This window comes from Aedes aegypti, chromosome 3, assembly GCF_002204515.2.
Source record: "Aedes aegypti strain LVP_AGWG chromosome 3, AaegL5.0 Primary Assembly, whole genome shotgun sequence".
NCBI classification, from domain to species: domain Eukaryota; kingdom Metazoa; phylum Arthropoda; class Insecta; order Diptera; family Culicidae; genus Aedes; species Aedes aegypti.
This window is the reverse complement of record NC_035109.1, coordinates 309397004-309416325: the sequence shown is the minus strand read 5'-3', so window position 1 is coordinate 309416325 and position 19322 is coordinate 309397004. Positions and strand designations below refer to the sequence as shown.

At 34.8% G+C, this 19322-nt stretch overlaps 1 protein-coding gene across 1 annotated transcript in view; it reads left to right on the top strand.

The window, feature by feature from the left end:
• Positions 1 to 2284: 2284 nt before the first annotated feature.
• The window catches only part of LOC5566313 (fatty acyl-CoA reductase 1), a 27871-nt gene continuing 10833 nt past the window's right edge, over positions 2285 to 19322 (top strand). The window contains exons 1-5 of the mRNA XM_021854908.1: positions 2285 to 2904; positions 11831 to 12136; positions 13695 to 13780; positions 13845 to 14399; positions 14457 to 14582. Of these exons, the coding sequence (XP_021710600.1) occupies positions 2665 to 2904; positions 11831 to 12136; positions 13695 to 13780; positions 13845 to 14399; positions 14457 to 14582 (1313 nt within the window). The 5' untranslated portion in view covers positions 2285 to 2664. The remainder of the gene's footprint in view (positions 2905 to 11830; positions 12137 to 13694; positions 13781 to 13844; positions 14400 to 14456; positions 14583 to 19322) is intronic.

The following is a 19322-nucleotide window of genomic DNA, read 5'->3' as shown; positions in this document are numbered from 1 at the left end:
TCAATCCAGCAACTGTGTTTCGTGCGCAGCAACATCGTAAAATTTTATCAAATGGATTGTTTTTTTTATTATTTAATTGTTTATCAGTGTTTTCATATTATAGAAACATCTCCTGGAAGTACAAATGAGTTGGAACACTGAAATATCGTGATTATGACGTCAACATCTGCCTGAAATGTATTGATCGTGGAATGTCGCTCCGAAATTTAACTATTTGCGAAGAATTAAAATAATCACTGTTTCAGTATACATTTGGGGAAACTGAATAGGCTTCATGGCAATGGGGATGAGACTTTGAATACAATTTGAAGGAAAAAAATAGAAAATTTATGTAAACTTGACGATGAATGTTGTGTTTACATATTTTTTCTCATAGGTCTTCAATTTTTTGGTATAATCGTTCTTTTAAGTGGGTTTATCATACTTGTGAAACATCTCAGATATCTTTTCATCTTGTTTGCATCGTATTTCATCGATATTCTTCAGCTGTGAATCGTTTTGCAACCATATTATCAAAAACAAGTTATTTCAATTACAGTGACCCAATGTCACCCCCTCTATGGGGTGAGATTGGGTCATTTTTCATTCACTTGTGGTGCCGCTGTGAATAAATATTTTTCTTTAATGTTTTGAACAGTTGTTAATGTACCATCAAAGTACATACACACCAAATTTGAAATTTATTGGAGTTAAATATCGATAGTTATTCAATAAATAATTCGTACACATCCCTTTTTGACCCATTGTCACCCCCAACGACGGTACCTAAAACACAAAAAAAAAAAATAAGGTGCTTGAAATAGCAAAAAAAAACTAATTGTACAGGTTTAATATGGAAAAATTCAACACAAATATTGTGAAAATTGTTGACAATCCAATCACAAAACTCAATTCATGCTACTTTGCTATAAAAAACGTAGAAACGCAAGAAATGTCAAAATCGAATCACCACTTTTCGTTTTATAGCAAGCGTAAAATGCTGGATAACATCCCGCATTGAAGTTTACTGCATCCAGAATGGGTTGAACCATTCTGTAACCATTACTCTTGTTGTTACCTATTTATCGTGAATTCTGTGTATGGTGTATTTGTTATGATAAAAGGTCAATATGAATGGTTGGTGATATCGTCACCATACAAATTATTGTCCAATTATTCTTCAAAATGATCCCACTATGAGTAGACATATCAGTAGACATATAAGAACCATAACGATTGATGTTCGTTTTCGATTCCAGTCTGGCAGCTAAGAAAAATCAACAGCCATCCCGCATAAACCAAAACTATAATAGAAGCACATGAATTACGGTGTATGTTCCTCTTATAACTGTAATGAATATGGTTTTATGAATCATAGAAGGATATTACTGGGATATTGTTTCGACCTTAATGGATACAGTTTTCAAACAATCGACCATACGAAAAATAGGTTGTTAAGAATGTTTACCATTTCAAAATCGCAATTTCCCCATAGTAATTTTGTTCGCCTACCATATCAAGACCTTACTCATTACTGTTGTTATACCGGCTGTTGGATTTTACAAACCTTGGTTGCCGTATGTTATAACCGTAAGGGTTTAGAGAGTCAGAGTCAATTTATCATTATCTTACTGATTTATAAGTTATATCCAGTGATTATATCCAGTTCAAATCCAAAGACCAATGCTTGAGATAATTAAAAAGTGCAAAACCATTTTTTTTTTTAAATAAAGCAAAATAATGCATTTTCATGGTAGTAATGGAAATTCGCAAATGTTTCCAGGTTTTTCCGGTTGTTCGTCCCACCCAATAAACGTTTACTTTATTAATGAACGGCCACTATTCAACTTCATTGACAACATTATTATCATGATATTCCAAAGATTTTTGGCATAATTCTTAACACAGTTTCTACTAGGGTAGTTCTAATATTGCAATATATCGATATTTGATTCGATAAGATTATCGCATCAATGTATCGATACCACCGCAATGTCGTATGATATATTTTCATCAAGCAAAATGAACATAATTCATAATGTTTGGTGTTTGTAGCAACGAAGCAGTGATTTCTTTAGAATGCTTAAGATACTATTCAATTTCACCAGCATTATCATGTCAACATCCTGAACTCCATTGCACTTCAACTGAAAAAAAAAAAACACATCTCTCAATTTTCATGACTTTCAATTTTCATCCACCTCCCCCCTCTACAACGCTTTAGCCTATCTCCTCCCTTTTCCAACGTTACGTAATTTTTGGACGGCGCGTTAAAAACTTTGAACAAAATTTGGTTGAAATCGGTGATGATCGATCACGTGCTTTGGACACTTGATATGGAATGACCTAACTGTAGAACCTAATTAGAGATGAAATCTCATTTTCGTAAGAGGCTTAATGCTTTTCGCACCAAACTGATAAGTTAAACCATCCATCTACAGTGCAATGACGGTATCCCAGCTTCAGCAGTAGCAGCTCCATCACTAAAGAGAACTCCCCGGTCGCGATGATCCATCGGTCGTGCGTGCTCTTGGCGTCTTAATGCTTGACGAGGGCTTGCGGGATTGATGCTGCAGCAGTGAAAGGAAATCTATAAATACGACAATATTCGCCCACTTCCGGAACCAGTCCGGAAGATTCGGTCGTTGAAAGAAGAGCAAGAGAGTTCGTTTGTTCAAGACTGCGATGTCCGCGAATAAGAATAGTGGAAGTAGTATGGACGGTGGGGGCGGTTATTACTGTTCGGTGCCGGAGTTCTACACCGGGGCCGAAGTGTTCCTCACCGGTGGAACCGGGTTCATGGGCAAAGTGCTGATCGAGAAGCTGTTGCGATCCTGCCCGGACGTTGGCCGCGTGTTTGTGCTGATGCGTTGCAAACAAGGCAAAACGCCCGAAACCCGCGTGCGAGAGCTGACCAACAATCCAGTGCGTTTGTGTTGAACTCCTCACGGTGTGTCTAAACCCAGGAATTAACGAAAAGATGTACACCAAATTCTGTATCAACCTCTTGCAATATATGTTGTACTAGCATCCTATCAGTGATTTTGAGCATGTTTCATCAAAGGAAATGAAAGTTATAGTGATTTGACGATTTAGGTCTATTTCAGAGGGATATTCTAACGTTTGAAATGAAGTGCCTTGAAGTGTTAATTGTGGGAATTACAAACTACAGTTGCTGTTTAATAATGTGTAGGGTGCTGAGATACTTGGACACTTCCATGATTCACTTAGGCGTCGCATATTGTGTCCGATCAATATAAAAGCTGGTAACAAAAAGAGCTGGAGGCTACCCACCGATATCCTCAAAAATAAAATCCTACCCTTCACATAAAATTAGCCGTCCAGTGAGTTGTAGAAATCTGATATGGATAAGAAAAATTATAATTCCATTGAAAATTGAAAAGTTATGTCTAATTTTCGACCTACAAAAAATCTGTAACAATTTTCGGATTTTCTATCAAAGTAGGCCAAAACCGTATGAATAAGTTGAAAATTAGTGCTTTTTCCCTAGAGGAATTAACTTTCCGTCTATTTTTTTACAATCTGTAACCGATTATTTAAAGAGCATTACCAGTTAGCCTTTCAATAATAGACGAATTCCATGTCAAATCGGTCAGTCACAGAACTCGACCATCTTCGATTTGGATTAAATTTTGCACATGTTTTTGGTATGGTAGAATGAGTGGTATTGATCATTTTGACTCAAGTATAACTTCTGAAGGTGTCCGGCCATTTGGCCGAACGCCGTTTGGCCGAATGCCGTTTGGCCGAACGCCATTTGGCCGAATGCCATTTGGCCGAAAGGGTCATTTGGCCGAATGCCGTTTGGCCGAATCATGAACAAAAAAATCAAATTCATCAGGATTCATAAGTGTGACCCAATAACTGATAAGCAAATTAATTTGTTGATATTTATGATGTGACGGGACGTCATGTTTGTCACTATATAAGAGCTCCAAAAGAATGATAACATCGACCCTTTTATTCAGGACGAAGTTGTGAACTCCACACTTCACGTTAAGACTCTGAGGTGATGATTGATTCGCCACTGGATTACCAATGGTGTAATAAGGTCTCAAGTATTTTTAATGATTTCATCAGAATTTTTTCCTTCTTTTAAATATAGGCTTTTCTGTCTAGTTATACTGGTTCCATTACTATCGGCAATGATTGACCTTATATGTTATTTGGGAATTTTTCCTTCTTTAAATCATCGGCAATTCTTTGTTGTTGTACTGGTGAAATAAATTATTATATGCATTGCACTTGTTTTAATTTCCATAAGAGATTTATCCCTCTTTTGTTCATAAGCTGTTCTTTCAAGAGGGAAATATTTTTCATAATTAATTTAAATAATGCTTAAAATACGTTCTTTTCAAAACATATTTATTTAGCTCAACTTACACACTCCGAAAAAAAATCATGCGATTTTACGTCTTTTGGATGGACATAAAAGAAATGAGCCAAATGACGTGAATTTGTGTCTCATTTTAAATACGATGGTTTCTGATTCGAGAAATGTCAATCATACCATCGTTTCATGTCCTTCATCATGTAAAATTACATTTTTCTTTCAGAATCCATTTTTACGTCATTTCATCACTTACATAATGTGCCATTCAGTCATAATGTGAATTACGTCCGGAGTGATTTTCATTATTTTTAAGAGTGTAGATGAGATGTCATTCTCCTCCAAGATTAAAATTACAACTTGGGAACTGAACACTGCACCGTTTCTTGAATATAGCAATAAACGACTCGATGAACACTTACGTCAAAGAAGTACACTGTTTCTCCGTTGTGAAAAGAAGAAGCCAAGACTTGTTGATGTCAGCACTATGACATATATTACTTAGTACGATTCGAGGGTCGATCCAGCAGAAGGACGAATAAGTTTTAAACTGTTTCAGTTACTGTCAAAAGTTAACTACAAACGCGATGCCAAAAGATCTGCTTGTGGCTATTACCACTAACATAGCATTGAACAACTGCTTACATTTAGGATGTTCTTTTTTCAGCTCTGACTGTTTTTTCAACTAACACTAAAAAGCTTATGTATATCAATGATTATATTTCCTATTTTTATTAATAAGCTGATTAACCCGTATAGGCCTGAGTGAAAACAAACACTCTAAAATCCTCACCACTCAGCGAATTCTTAACGGATTCAAATGGTTTTTTGTCAGTATACTGGCCTACATATCTAGTTTCTAGAAGTGGCCAAAGAAAGTCGGAAATATTCCTGTGGCCGGAGTTATTCGGTGGGTCACTGGGTCAAGTCGGGTAAAAAAGGGCTATTTTTTGGGACATGCCAAGTTACCTTCATTTATTTGCAATGACAATAATTTTAATTTGCATAAATCATTTAGATCTGATATTCAACATTATAAATGAAGTGTTTTGCGCCGTTTAAAATATACCGAAAGTGGCCACTCGGACTTACCCCTTGGAAGAACTGGCTATAGATTTGATGGATACTAAACCGTTTCAATTCTCGAAAAGTAGAAATCAAGCATAATTGTGCACTAAAATGCGTTCCCATAGGCTTGGCACAGATGTTAAGATACAAATTGATCTCTTTATTGTAAATTTGAGGCGTTTCGGGGACCCAAAAATGGTCATTGTAGGATCATTCAAATGCAGGACTCACAGTTATCCAATTAAATCGTTTCTCAAAAGGTTTACACTGATGCCATTTTCTTAAAATCCCGTGATATAGTGGCCACATTATAGCCGATTCTGGAAATATTATCTGTGACTTGAAATTTGCCTACCTCCAGGAGTACAAATGGACACTAACCTTATCACCCGACCTGACCCAGTGACCCACCGGAATAACTCCGGCCACATGAATATTTCCGCGTTCCTCTGTCCACTTCTAGAGACTAGATATGTGGGCCAGTATACTGACAAAAAATCATTTAAATCCATTAAGAATTCGCTGAGCGGTAAGGATTTTACTATTTTTGGTTTCACTCAGGCCTATACGGGTTAAGTTCTTTGAAATTCATAATAAAGCCATGTTAACTGTAGTTCACTTTTGTTTTCAATTTCGGCCAAACGGCATTCGGCCAAATGGCGTTCGGCCAAATGACCCTTTCGGCCAAATGGCGTTCGGCCAAATGACCCTTTCGGCCAAATGGCGTTCGGCCAAACGGCATTCGGCCAAATGGCATTCGGCCAAATGACCCGGAACCCTTCTGAAAAGGGTGTATAATTTTTTGCATGCGACTTATTTTAAAAATTCTAACTCCGAAACTGTTGATTTTAGAGAAAAATGTTCTATGAAGAAGTTGTAGTGAACTGTTAGGACTATATATAAGAAAAAAATATACACTGAAAAAATATTTTATTAAGATTCATGAAAAAATCAAAAATAAAACTTAAATTTTAAACTACACAAAAACCCCATTTTTAATATTTTCTAAATTTTCACCATAGAATCTTGAAAGTAAACAGATGTTTGGGACAAAGTTTCATGATGGAGAAATTTTTAATGAAAAAGTTTTTCTAAGAGAAACTTTTGGTCGATTTTCAAAATTTTGATTTTTGTCAAAATAAATACGTTTTGTTCATACAGTAAGCATCCTGAAATGATTCTTAGCCATAACGATTATATGAATAATTTCTCTAGAAGTAGCCATTTTCGAACTATATCAAGTTCAATGCAAACAATTTGTTTAAATATTAAAATAGGCCATTTTCATAAGTTATTCGTGTTTCTTCATTTATAATAAGGCCGGAACAAATTTGAAATTTTACTTTTGTCACCCCCCCCCATCCCTTCAAATTTTTCTAAAAGTCAGAGTGGGAAATAAATAAAATGTCTTATTTCCAGTGTTGGTTTTCATTGTTTTTTGAGGTTTTAGCTAGTTCTTTAATTCGTCCTTACGATATTACATAAGATAACAGGTGTTAGTGCATTATAAGTCCTAAATCATTTCGTTAATGCTCATAGGTGTGGGATTTTCCATTGAACGTTTTTTCTCTTAGAATAAAGTTTACGCCACTTTTACTGTAACAGTGTAGTCTTTGAAAATAAAATATTTTAGGGATTTTCATGAATTATTATTTATATAAACTTTCAATGAACAATCAATTAGTCAAATCAATTCAGCAATTGGCTCTTAAAATTTATTTGAGTACATGTTTTCTTAGCAGATCCTCCTTCTGGATTATATCGTGATGAAATGTCCTTGTCCGTGTCTTCATTGTGTTTGTGTAAACGTTATGATTTTTTTTAATTGGAGAATAAAACTATATTTATGGGAGAAATCGTTCTATACATATAAAACCGTATTTAGAAAAAGTGCTGCTTTTCAGGACATTTACAACTAGGGACAATGGAAATTCGCGATTTCGCGGAAGCCACAAAATTTGGCCTTCGACGCGAAATTCGTTTGATCGTTTTAATTCATATGAAGAACGCAATTTTTTTTTCAGTTTGTTGCCTATGAAAATGGTTTATTTATATTTGAGTCAAGGTTCCTCCAACAATTTTCGTATCTGTTAGTTTATCTTGACTTTCTTCTGATTGCATGTTATGATTTAATTTTTTAATTGCTACTCTGATAATAAACTTATTATCTTGATTTGTTACAATTATTAACACACCGCTGAGTTTACACATTTGAAATGTATTTTCACTGAGAATATGTACTGTTGTGCTAAAGTATGGGGCCTCGACAAAACCGTGAAATTTTAGTTTAATTACCTTCGTCAGCCGTGAAATTAAAAAAAAATACTGCGAATTTCCATTGTCCCTACTTGCAACCTATTATACTGCCATCCTATGCATATTTATCTCACAGTCGCTTAGGTTTGCAAAAAACATGGCACAAGAGGGCATAGAAGAACAATATATTTCACAGAGAAAATTTTCTTCAATTTTATTCAAATCTAGTGAAATATTTTTACAAACAAAATGTTACATATATGTTAAATCAAATTAAAATCTAAATTTAATTTAAAGTTGCATCCAAATGCAACATTACTGCAATGTTCCTAAAATTGTAAATAGTTAAAACAATTTTAAAGTTTAATATTTTCTCTCACCAAAACTCAAGAATTATTGTTCGAAACATTTTGATTTGACGATCATATGTGGCAAAAACATGGTTTTGCGGCATATAAGTATAAAAAATGAATTTTTCGAAATTTCCATTTTATTATTTATTGTTCCTCCCCCTCGACACATTTTGATGGAAGGTGACAAAAGAAAATTTTAAGATTTGTTCCGGCCTAATACGTTTTTGAGAGTTAAGACCATATTTACTTACTTATTTTTCTTGATGGAAAATCGCGAATAACTAATGAAAATGGCCTATTTGAATATTTAAATAATATTGTTTGCTTTAGACTCGATATAATTTGAAAATGGAGAAATTATTCATATAATCATCATGACTTAGAATCATTTCAAGATGCTTACTATATCATCAGAACGTATTTATTTTGACAAAAAATCAAAATTTTGAAAATCGACTTAGAAAAAACTTTTTTATCAAAAATTTCTCCATCATGAAAGTTTGTCTCAAACATCTGTTCACTATCAAGATTCTATGGAAAAAATTAAAAAATATTAAAAGTGGGGTTTTTGTTTAGTTTAAAATTTAAGTTTTATTTTTGATTTTTTTTTTATGATAATAAATGACATATTTTTTCAGTGTACATTTTTTCTTATAGTCCAAACGGTTCACTACAACTTCTTCATAGAACATTTTTCTCTAAAATCAACAGTTTCGGAGTTAGAATTTTTCAAATAAGTTGCAAGCAAAATTTTATAGGCTATTTTCAAAAGTTACACTTGAGTCAAAATGATATTTTTTTCTGTGGAAAATACTTATTCTACCATACAAAAAACAAGTGCAAAATTTAATCCAAATCGAAGACTATCGAGCACGATTTTTATTTTTTTTTCGACACATTCTGGATGGAATTCGTCAATAGTAACCCATTGATCACTGAAAAATATTCATAGAGTAAGTCCAATTTCTATGCAATTTTTATTATTCCGGCTATTACATTTTAGCTTCAACTGCTTATTATCCTAGAATTGTAAAACATAAGATTCAAAAATTAGAATGATATGTTATTTAGAACTATGATAGGGCGTGACAGCTCAACTAAGACTACCCCGTTGTTTTTTAGTCGATAACCTTGATGCTACAAACACCACCCAAGTAACTAATAAGCAGTAAAAACTGGCACCAAAACGGTTCTATACACGCAAACAAATTTTGTTGTATAATCTACCGAATCCATGGTAGAATTAAGAACCGCACCAACGATTTTCAACCGACTACAAAAATCTGTTAAGTTTACTATAATCTGATAAAAATCACTGAGTCGTGTAGTAAATGTGACTATGTCCATAGTAGCCGCGACTACAAAGCATTGTATTTCAATCCGTGACACTCACCGTACAACACAGTATGGTGAAAAGTACAATGCCAAACTTGTCAAATCTAGAATGTTTCTAGTCATAAATACTACAACTCTGGTTAAATAAACAGAATATATTTTCTTGTTGACTATGTTATGGTAGAGTTAACAGATTAATGTAGTCGGTTGAAAATCGTTGGTACAGTTCTTAATTTTACCATGGATTCAGTTGTTTCTACAATAAAATTCATTTCAGTGTAGTCCAATAAAAGGCATTGCCAACAGGGCTAACAGGAACTGTATCGTTATTATGGGCTGTTAAAAAACCCCTTTTGGCGTATTATTTGGCTGATAAACAGCCTATGAGCCTCTGTACGTGCCATAAATTCTTTTGTTCATTTGACTTTTACTGTGCGCCGTGTGTTGGTGCTGTCTCGTTCTCTTTCACGGGAAACTTGAAAACGGGGCGCACAGTAAAGGTCAAACGTTTTATAGCATGCATGAGCCTCTGTACGTGCCATAAATCCTTTTGTTCTTTTGACTTTTACTGTGCGCCGTGTGTTGGTGCTGTCTCGCTCTCTCTCACGGGCAATTTGAAAACAGGGCGCACAGTAAAAGTCAAACGTTTTATAGCATGCATAGGCTCATAGGCTCATTCGCTCCGAGTCTCTGAAATGAGAGCTGTCAAAATTTTATAGCACGTCTCAAAAAAAGAAAAAAAAAGTTTTGTTTATCTTCGTTTTCTTTCATATATCTCATGCTTCCTTTGGAGATGTTGTTTTTTTGCTGCGTGACCTAGGCTCACACTGCAGTTGTCGAAGTTTGTATTGAAGATTCCCGGCTTGTTTCCCATCTGCTTTATCGCTGCACAAGTATATTTGTGTAATTAACTTCATATTTAAATGAGACCAGTGTGCAGTTTTATCCTGCTGAATCATGACCGATGTTAGTAATGCCAGCGAGATCCTGATGGAATTTATCTAAAATTATTTTTTACCACAAAGCAGCGTAGCGAAACCAAATTTAAAAAAAAATCGCGAATGGACTGCAGTTGGTTCCTACCCCTCTTTCAGTTTTAAATAATTGATTAAGTATATATTTTCATGTGTAATTAAAAATCTCCAGCATCAGACGGTTGCTAATTAGAAGTGCTGCTGATATCAAAATATCGTCGTTCATTTTGGTTGAATTTCGCGACATTGAAGATACTGATACATTGGCAGAAAAATGTGTTTTGCTTTATTATCTTTCTTAGGGTTCGTAGTCACCGATTCAGTTTTGTTTTGGTTGACTAACATCATGACACTTGGCCGTTCAACAGCATTGACAGCCGTTGTATACGGCTTATTGGCACAGGGCTTACAAGCACTAAAATAAAGCTCATGTACGGCCAATATCAGTGTCTGAGGGTTACAGGGCCTATAAGCATTTGAACATGTTTTATGAAGATAATAGGCACTGAAAAACCGGTAGATGGCATATATACTACTTATAACAGTGCTTATTGGTTACCTGTGCAGTGCTACCAGTATCATTTTGAGCAAATCTTGTGATCAAATTCAAATATCAAGGATCATATTTTGATTATTTCTTGTACGCTTCATTCAATCAGTACAATAGAGGATGCCAGTTTTTAAAAATATCAGCGCGTTTGAAATGAAATCAGATATTTCGCTTAAAACTTTTTCTATCTTTCACTTTTAATTCTTATATCAAGCTTAAAATTAATCAATATTTTTGAGGAACATTGTTCGAGATTCTTTATATATACAATCTGTTGGCAATCTTTCTGGAGTTTCCAGTATCATGGATAAAAAGTTTTCAGGGAATACGTCCAGGCGTTCTAATTGCCACGTAAAGCCTGCAAAATGTGTTTAAAAATCCAACGGCTTTATGATTACTCAACGCACAGTGTGACGGATTGGGGTTTTTGAAGGAAAGATGGAACTTACGCCTTCATTTGCGATTTTACCTAAAAGTGGAGTTTTACTAAGTTGTTCCAATTTCAAAAACAATGCTTTTGGTCGGGACAGAAGTTAAAGTAGCCTCTTGTAAAAACAAAGATTATTAATAAAACTTTTTTATTTGAGGAAATATTGGTATATTTTGTTCCTCAAAGTTGTTGATTAGAAAATTTTAAGCAGATATGACAATTAAAATTCTAGCCCTTGAATTGATAATTTCATTGCATTTTTTCACTAATTATTGTAGGATTGCCTATCATATTTCAAATTCGAGAATATCCCTCTAACTTAGACCTTAATCTGCAAATCTCTATAACTTCCTTTCCCCTAAATGAAACATTTTCAAATTCACGGAGAAGATGCTAGAATGCCGTATATTTCGAGAGTGGTACGTGCAGAATCAGTGATCTTTTTCCGTTAATACCGTTTTCAGACACACCGTGGAACTCCTTCTTGCGAATAAACGATTAACTGTGTTAATTGTGTTGTTCGATTCGTTGCAGCTATTCGAAACGCTGAAAATGAAAAATCCTGATGCGTTGAACAAGCTGGTGCCGATATTTGGCGACTGCATGCAGTTGCGGCTGGGAATGTCCGAACGGGACATCGACCAGCTGCGAAATGTGTCGGTTGTGTTTCACCTGGCTGCCAGTGTTCGGTTTAATGATCCCCTGAAGGATGCCATACTGACCAACGTGCTGTCGACGAGGGAAATTTTCGAGATTTGCAAAGGGTTGCCCGCGTTGAAAGCGGTGGTTCACGTATCGACGGCTTACAGCAATCCGGAACATAAACACATGGAAGAAAGGGTAAGTTTATTATTATTAGCATGAGTGATTGAGACATTTTTTTAAATCTAGGCATTTCAGACATCATGTGAGACCCCAAAAACAATTATAAATTTAGCAATCAATTGCATAGGAATTATAGTTTAGCTTAGATTAGCTTAGACTGACTACACATATCAATGGTTGCTATTCCGTGATTGACCGAAGTCAATGAAGATGCCCAAAGAATCAACTAGAAGTTCGGCTAGGATTGGCCATAATTTTCTTCAGTGTGCATAAGTAATTCAGTGCCTCTATTTATACAGGGCCAACAACAGCGCCGGCCACGTCCTTACAGTCAGGTGGGATTGGGGAAAGGAATATTAGTGTGAAACTCCTGCTATTTGGAAACCGTAAATTGAGGTGTAATTGATCAGTAGGGTGAAGTTGATCACCGTGTCATGCTATTTTCAATCTTACTAATAGTGCACCAAAGTCAATACGACCTATTGTAAATGAACGTTGTTTGTCTTAAATATTGTCGAATTGTGTGTAGTGAAGGTTTTTGTGTCACAGAATGTCTATTTCTACGAAAATAATGTAAAATTCCAGAATTATGTTTGGTGTGATAATGATAGACATCCACAAACTTCTAGTTCTAAACAAGGATTTGGACATAGTGTCAGCCTGAAGGGTTGTGAGGATGCTTAAAATATATCCCCAAAACAGATTTTATCATCAAAATTCGTACCAATTTGCTCGTTTTGTTGGAAAAATTTAATTTCTGCTGAATGTTAGGAAAATCCTTCAGTAATTGCCTACTTTTAGGCGTTTTCCGTGGTGTTCTTGAAATTTAATTAAGGATTTTTACCATAAATATTGTATTGTTAAGAATTTGGCAATCATATTCGGATTCAGGAGGCCCAAATTAAGTATGTAGAGTTGAATCCAAAACTAACAATAATCATTTTGACAAGTGATCAATTTCACCCCGAAATGGAATCCCCCGATATTTTTATTTTAAAGTTTATTTTTAGTACTAACATCACTTTTGATAGAAAATTTAAGTACATAAGCCAATGAAGTTCACCGTTGTACTTGTTTTCCTCCATTTAGTTGTATAGTTTTGATAACATTTTAGAAAGCAGACCTGAAAAATCGTGAAAAATGATCAATTTAACCCGAAATTACGGTACCATGTTTACCTCTGCATCTCCACATAGGTTCCTGGGAGGGATGTTTGTTAATGGGAAGGATCGTTGGATCACGGGATTCACTTTGATAAGTGATTAGATCATGATAAACATTTTTTGTGAGATACAAACATGCTTATCAATATTATTATCAATCCTAAACAGAATTTCAGGATTTCTGTGAAACAGATATGGAATTCAAAAATTGTTTTTCAAATTTGGAAATTTCTGTCTTAATTTCAGTGATAATCTTGTTTAAATAGCTCAACTGTGTCTTCGGCAATTTATTTAAAAATAAACAAAATTATTGCAGAAAATCAAAACTTTGAAATTGACCAAACGATTTTTACATATCTACAATATAATTTTTAAGCCTATAATTTTTAAATAATAATTGTCTTTCACAGATATACCCACCGAAAGCCGATTGGAAAAAGATGCTAGAATGTGCCCTGCAGTTCGATCATCAGGTTCTTAATATTTTAACAGATAAGTATGCACTTCTGTAGGCAACCTTCCAGGTCAATCCATATTAACTCTGCGCCATTTCAATTCAGAGTCACAAACTCCGCCCCCAACACGTACACCTTCACCAAAGGTCTTGCAGAGCAGATATGCTTAGACTACCAGGACCAGCTCCCGTTGGTCATCTTCCGGCCTTCAGTAGTAGTCAACACCATCGACGAGCCTCTGGTAGGCTGGATAGATAACCTCAATGGGCCTTCGGGCATGTTGCTCGGAGCAGGCACCGGAATCGTCCGGACCGACCTCCTCCCTATGGAAAACCGCGTCAACACAATTCCGGCGGACATTTCCATCAAGGCACTGCTGCTGGCCGCCTGGCAGCGTGGAACCAAAGAGCAAACCCTGCGGGAGGACTTCCTCCCGGTGTACAACAGCGCAGCCGAGTACGAACACTCGTGGCAGTACAAAAAGATGCTGGACTGTGGCAAGGCGAACATGACCAAGTTGTCCTTTACGAGGCTGCTGTGGGTCCCGGGGGGTAGCGTGACCACGTGGCGGCTCAAGTATTATGTGATGGTGCTGTTTACCCATATCCTGCCGGCTTTGTTGATCGATGCGCTGTGTTTGCTGACTGGGAAGAAGCCTTTGTGAGTATGGTTGGGATGTGGGTTTTCGGGTCATGATTTATGAATATTTCGTTTCAGCTTAATGAAAATACAGAGGAAGGTGTTCCTGGCGCAGGCCTCTCTGCGTTACTTTGTATACAACCAGTGGATTTTCGAAACCAAACGGTTTCGATCGTTACGGAATGAGCTGCAAGGCGATGACATGTAAGATATATTCTATTTTAAAACACATTTATTTCTAATATTCTAATACTAGTGGTTCTGGCAAACTTCATCTTGCCATCAAAAGCTGTTGAACATGCCAACAACAACAACATAATTTTATCTCGTATTTTCGGCTATTCCGTGGAAGTTCCTAAACTTTTCGTTTACACGAACATGTCGAAGTCCTGAACAAATGCAACAGTGAAATAAATATTCAAATCCATTGATCGGTTCTCAAGCCAATTCGTAACATACAAACACCATTCCATTTTTATTAACATAAATTTTATCCTAAGTTAATGGAACAGGAATCAGCAAACTTTTTTTTGTGAGAATCACCATTGGCGTAGCTAGGATATTTTTCTGGAGGGGGCCTAGCAAATACTTGTTTTACAAAAGTAATGTCGATAGCAATAATCACGATTTTAACAAATTTCATAATTTTAACTGATTTGTACTGATTTTATTTACATGTTATCTTGTTTCATTTCGTGGCACATCAATGATATTTGTAAATTCCATTTTTCACTACGGAAAAGATTCATTCTTTTCATGATCCAGTCAAAAATCCTTCAAGAATTCTTGAAAAAAAAAACTCACAAGGAATGTCATTAGTGATTCTTTCACGAACTTTTCAGGTCTTCAAACATGTGCTTTGAAGAAATTCCTCTGAGAATTTCCTCGGGGATTTCTTCATGAATTAGTTTCGTAGTTTGCGTTCGTCCTGGGATTCCCACGAAAAATCATTCCCAGACTTTCTGATATCAGAAAATTTCTCTAAGAATCCAATTGCTTAAAAAATTTCTTGAAGAATTCCACCATAGTTTGCATTAGAAATTCTTTTAATGATTTCTACTGGAAGGTCATCTACGTACTTATTATGTTTAAATTCTAATTGTAAATTTTAATTATCCTCCAGAAGTTCATTAATAATTTGTTTAGAATTTTCAGGAATTAATGAGGATTTCTCCAAATAATAGTACAAAAATTCATTCCACGAATTCTTCTTAATTCTCTCAAAACAAATTTTGTTTACTTATTCAAAAATGCCCAACTAAGAAATGTTTAAAAAACTCTAACATTCCTATGTAGTTCCTAACGGAATAAGTTCAACTGTTCTTTCACTCTTCCGCGAAAATACTCAAAGATTTCCCGAGCAATTTGTTCAGGGATTTCCTAGAGAATTATGTTATAGCTTCCCTAAGATTTCCGAAAAAATACCAGAGACTCATCTAAGTATTTTCCAGAGATTTTTTTCTTTAATTTTTTTTCAACGATTGGAAATTCAACAAACAAATTTTTTATCAGAGTTGCAGTTTCATCAAGCATTTCTTCGGGCTCTGGAAATAACTCCAATTTTTCCGAAAGATAATCTCAGAATTCTTGCATGAATAACATTTAAAAACGTATCCACTCTCCATTTTTTGGTTCGAAAACCACTCCATAAAATATATACAAAAAATTGAAAGAACTATTTTGGTTCAATTGCAGCTTAAATATAATTGAGGAAAAAAATACTAAATTCCTGTTCAAGAAATCAAAATTCAAGAATTATATCGTAGTATGAAACTTGTTGACAATTTACCTCAGGGAAAAGCGTAAGTGGTCCATGTAGGATTTACTTCAAAAATTCATGCTCTTTTTCCTTCGTCTTTTATAATAGAAAATGATTGGTGTTAAATTGGATGGAATTTTTACTGAAAATATTTGTAAACAAAATCTTTGATATTATTTTTTATGAACTCGACAGATTCATGATACTATGGTGAACATATTGAACAAACTTTTTTGAAGGGTCTATTATCGATTAAAGTAGAAGTTTAACGCAGAAATATTGCCGATATTTTTTAAGAACATTACGTGGTGAAATTCGTAGTGTACGATTTTAATGAACTTTAATCTTGAGGAAAACTTTTGCATTACTTTGAAAATTCGTTCAGGAATTCCTGATGGCCTTCCGAGATCAAAAACTATACGTATAAGAATTCTGCATTTTTTTTCTCAAAACTTTTACAATTTACCTTTTTATAGATTCTTTGAAATGTTGCGTTTATGAGTATGGAAAGATTTTTGTACGAAGTTCCTCAAAGTGTCATGCGTAGGAACGAGAAACGACAAAATGTTGAAGCTGGTAAAGCGATAGATGGCCAACGATACAATGAAAGTTAAGTGATTATTTATAACCTTTTCTTTAGAGGTAAACTACAGGATAGTTAATGTCTAATGAATTTACAAATAAAACAAATTTCTCAAGAAGTTCCATCAGAATCTTCCTTACAAATTGTCCTTGAATTCTATCCTTCCTTGTATTTTGGGTTTCTGGAATTCTGCCAAAAAGCCTCTAAAATTCGTATCGCACAAAAATTCGAACCAAGAATATGGATTCTGCAAATAATAAGTAAAATTATTTCTGAAGAAATGTTTTAAGGAAGATCAATACAAATTTCTTTATTATTATCTTAATAAATCTTTTCTAACTGCCCTGTTATTTTGCAATTTGTTTCCCTACAGATTCTCTTACCGATATATTTATTTTGGAAGCAAAAGTTTTCCTGGGATTGTTCAACAAATTTCCTTTGAAGATTCGAAGGCAAGAGACATTCCAAAAACACTGTTCTTTTCGATTCTTGAATAATCCAGGGATTTGAAGCAAAATTTCTAGAAATAGACAACATAGAAGAATTTTTGACGCATTTTCTATGTATTTTAGAATTATTTCTTAAGGGCTTTTGATGTACTTAGCGGAAGAATTTGTAATAATATGTTTGGTAAAACTATTCTTGTGGAACTTTCAGCGAAATATCAGTATAAGATTTAACAGAATCGATTTTTGTTTTTTGAGGATTTGCGAGGGAAAACTGAACTTTTGAAAGCTTAGGAGGATTAGGGGCATAATTAGCATACATATGCATATTTCATTAAAATTTCATACATTGTATGATATCTGTATTGTATATGAACAGTTTGACGGTTAAAAAATATTGTTTGTTTCAATAATCTCCTGAACTTTGACTTTAATTTTTTTTCTCAGCTCCAAATTGCTTTATAAGCAAGGCGGTGTAAGAATCTAATTTTTGAGCATACTAACTTGTTTTTCTTGCTTATTTAATAGTGGGGGGTTCTTTTTACCTATTAGAACGTTAGACACCCATTATTAATAATGTTTTCACTAAAATCTACGAAAGTGTTCATTTTGCCTTGATACCTTTTACCAGCCTTATTTTCAATGTCGTTTTTTTTTTTAATTCTGTTTTATTTGTCGCACCAGGAATGTAAGCAGCTTGTTGTACTGATTAGGAACGTGTGAACCAGCCGAGAATAACTGAAAAATATTGCCATTTTATGATCCTAACCTAAGTATTTGCTCAATGTGTCCATTATGCCCCTTATCCCCATAAGTAACATTTTTTAGGTAAATCCGGGAACATATTTCGGAATCAATTCTTGGAAAAACATAGTTTAAGCAATAAATAAATTCATGCGAAAACACTATGGTCGATTTTGTTACATTATTTTACACTAGGTTGAAATTCTGTTTCATTTGAAGAAAACTTTGCCATGCTGAAATTTTTTGAAAGTCAAGCCATATTTTTCGACAAAATTCCCGCTATGTACTGTCTGAGCAATTTCTTTGGTAATTTTGTCTATTTTTTCGGACTTTATATGAGTTGAAGTTGTAACATATACATTATAATTGTATTATTGCTGTGTGCGTTTGAAATGCAAATATCAAATGCGGGAACACCAAACGCGGTAAGATTTTTCACAAGAAATGCGATGTCAAAGATAGATTTTTCTTGCTAGGGCGGCGATGATTTATAGAATCGTTGCTAGGTGTCCTTTGATTGTTTTGTGTTACCGCATTTGGAGGACGTTTGGCCAAGATTTGCATCTCAAATGCAAACAGCAATACATTAGTTAATTCATCACCGGACACCTCGAGCAGGGTATCCCCCAAAAGCATGATAAATGAGAATGCAGTGAATATGCTGCTTTATGCTGAAACAGCATTATTTGGATTATTGAAAAAAAAAAAAAACAATTTTGGGAATCCAATTTCCAGGATATTGACGCTATTTTGTACCAAGGTATTTTTTGCAACGGAGATGTTGAAAAATTGCGACATACAACAAGAAACTAACAAAAAAACATACGATCGACGGCCGGATGGTTAAGCTTTCGGCTGTCGTGCGATTCCCCGAAGTCAGAACCACTACACTGAAGCTGTGTAAGACAAGGGAGATTTTCAACATAAAATAACTGACCTACTGAAGAGATTTTTGTCTATAACAAGAGTCATGAACATTGAATCAGAAAATTTTGCTTCATGTCATGTCATGTTTTATTTAAATTTTTATTTTTATCATCAAAAATTCTGGGGGGGGGAGGGGGTGCTGGATGTTTCTGGAGGGGGCAGGCCCCACCTGGCCCCCCTGTTCCTACGCCATTGAGAATCACTCAGGCAATCCATCTACAGGGTGATTACTAATTCCTGTCAGTAAAGTAAATGTTCGTAGATAAAAGATGTATGTATGAATTTTAATTTCCGGTGTACATCCTGTTTTGCATATCTAAAAAGTTTGTTTTGACAAAGTAAAAATTAAATCTTTTTTCATTTACCTTAGTTTTTAATCATATGTGTTGTTTTAAAGGCATTGCACCTGGCACGCACGTTTTCCACAGATATGTATATTTGACTAAACTTCGCTGAAAAAATTGCCTGATTGAAACAGCATGTTA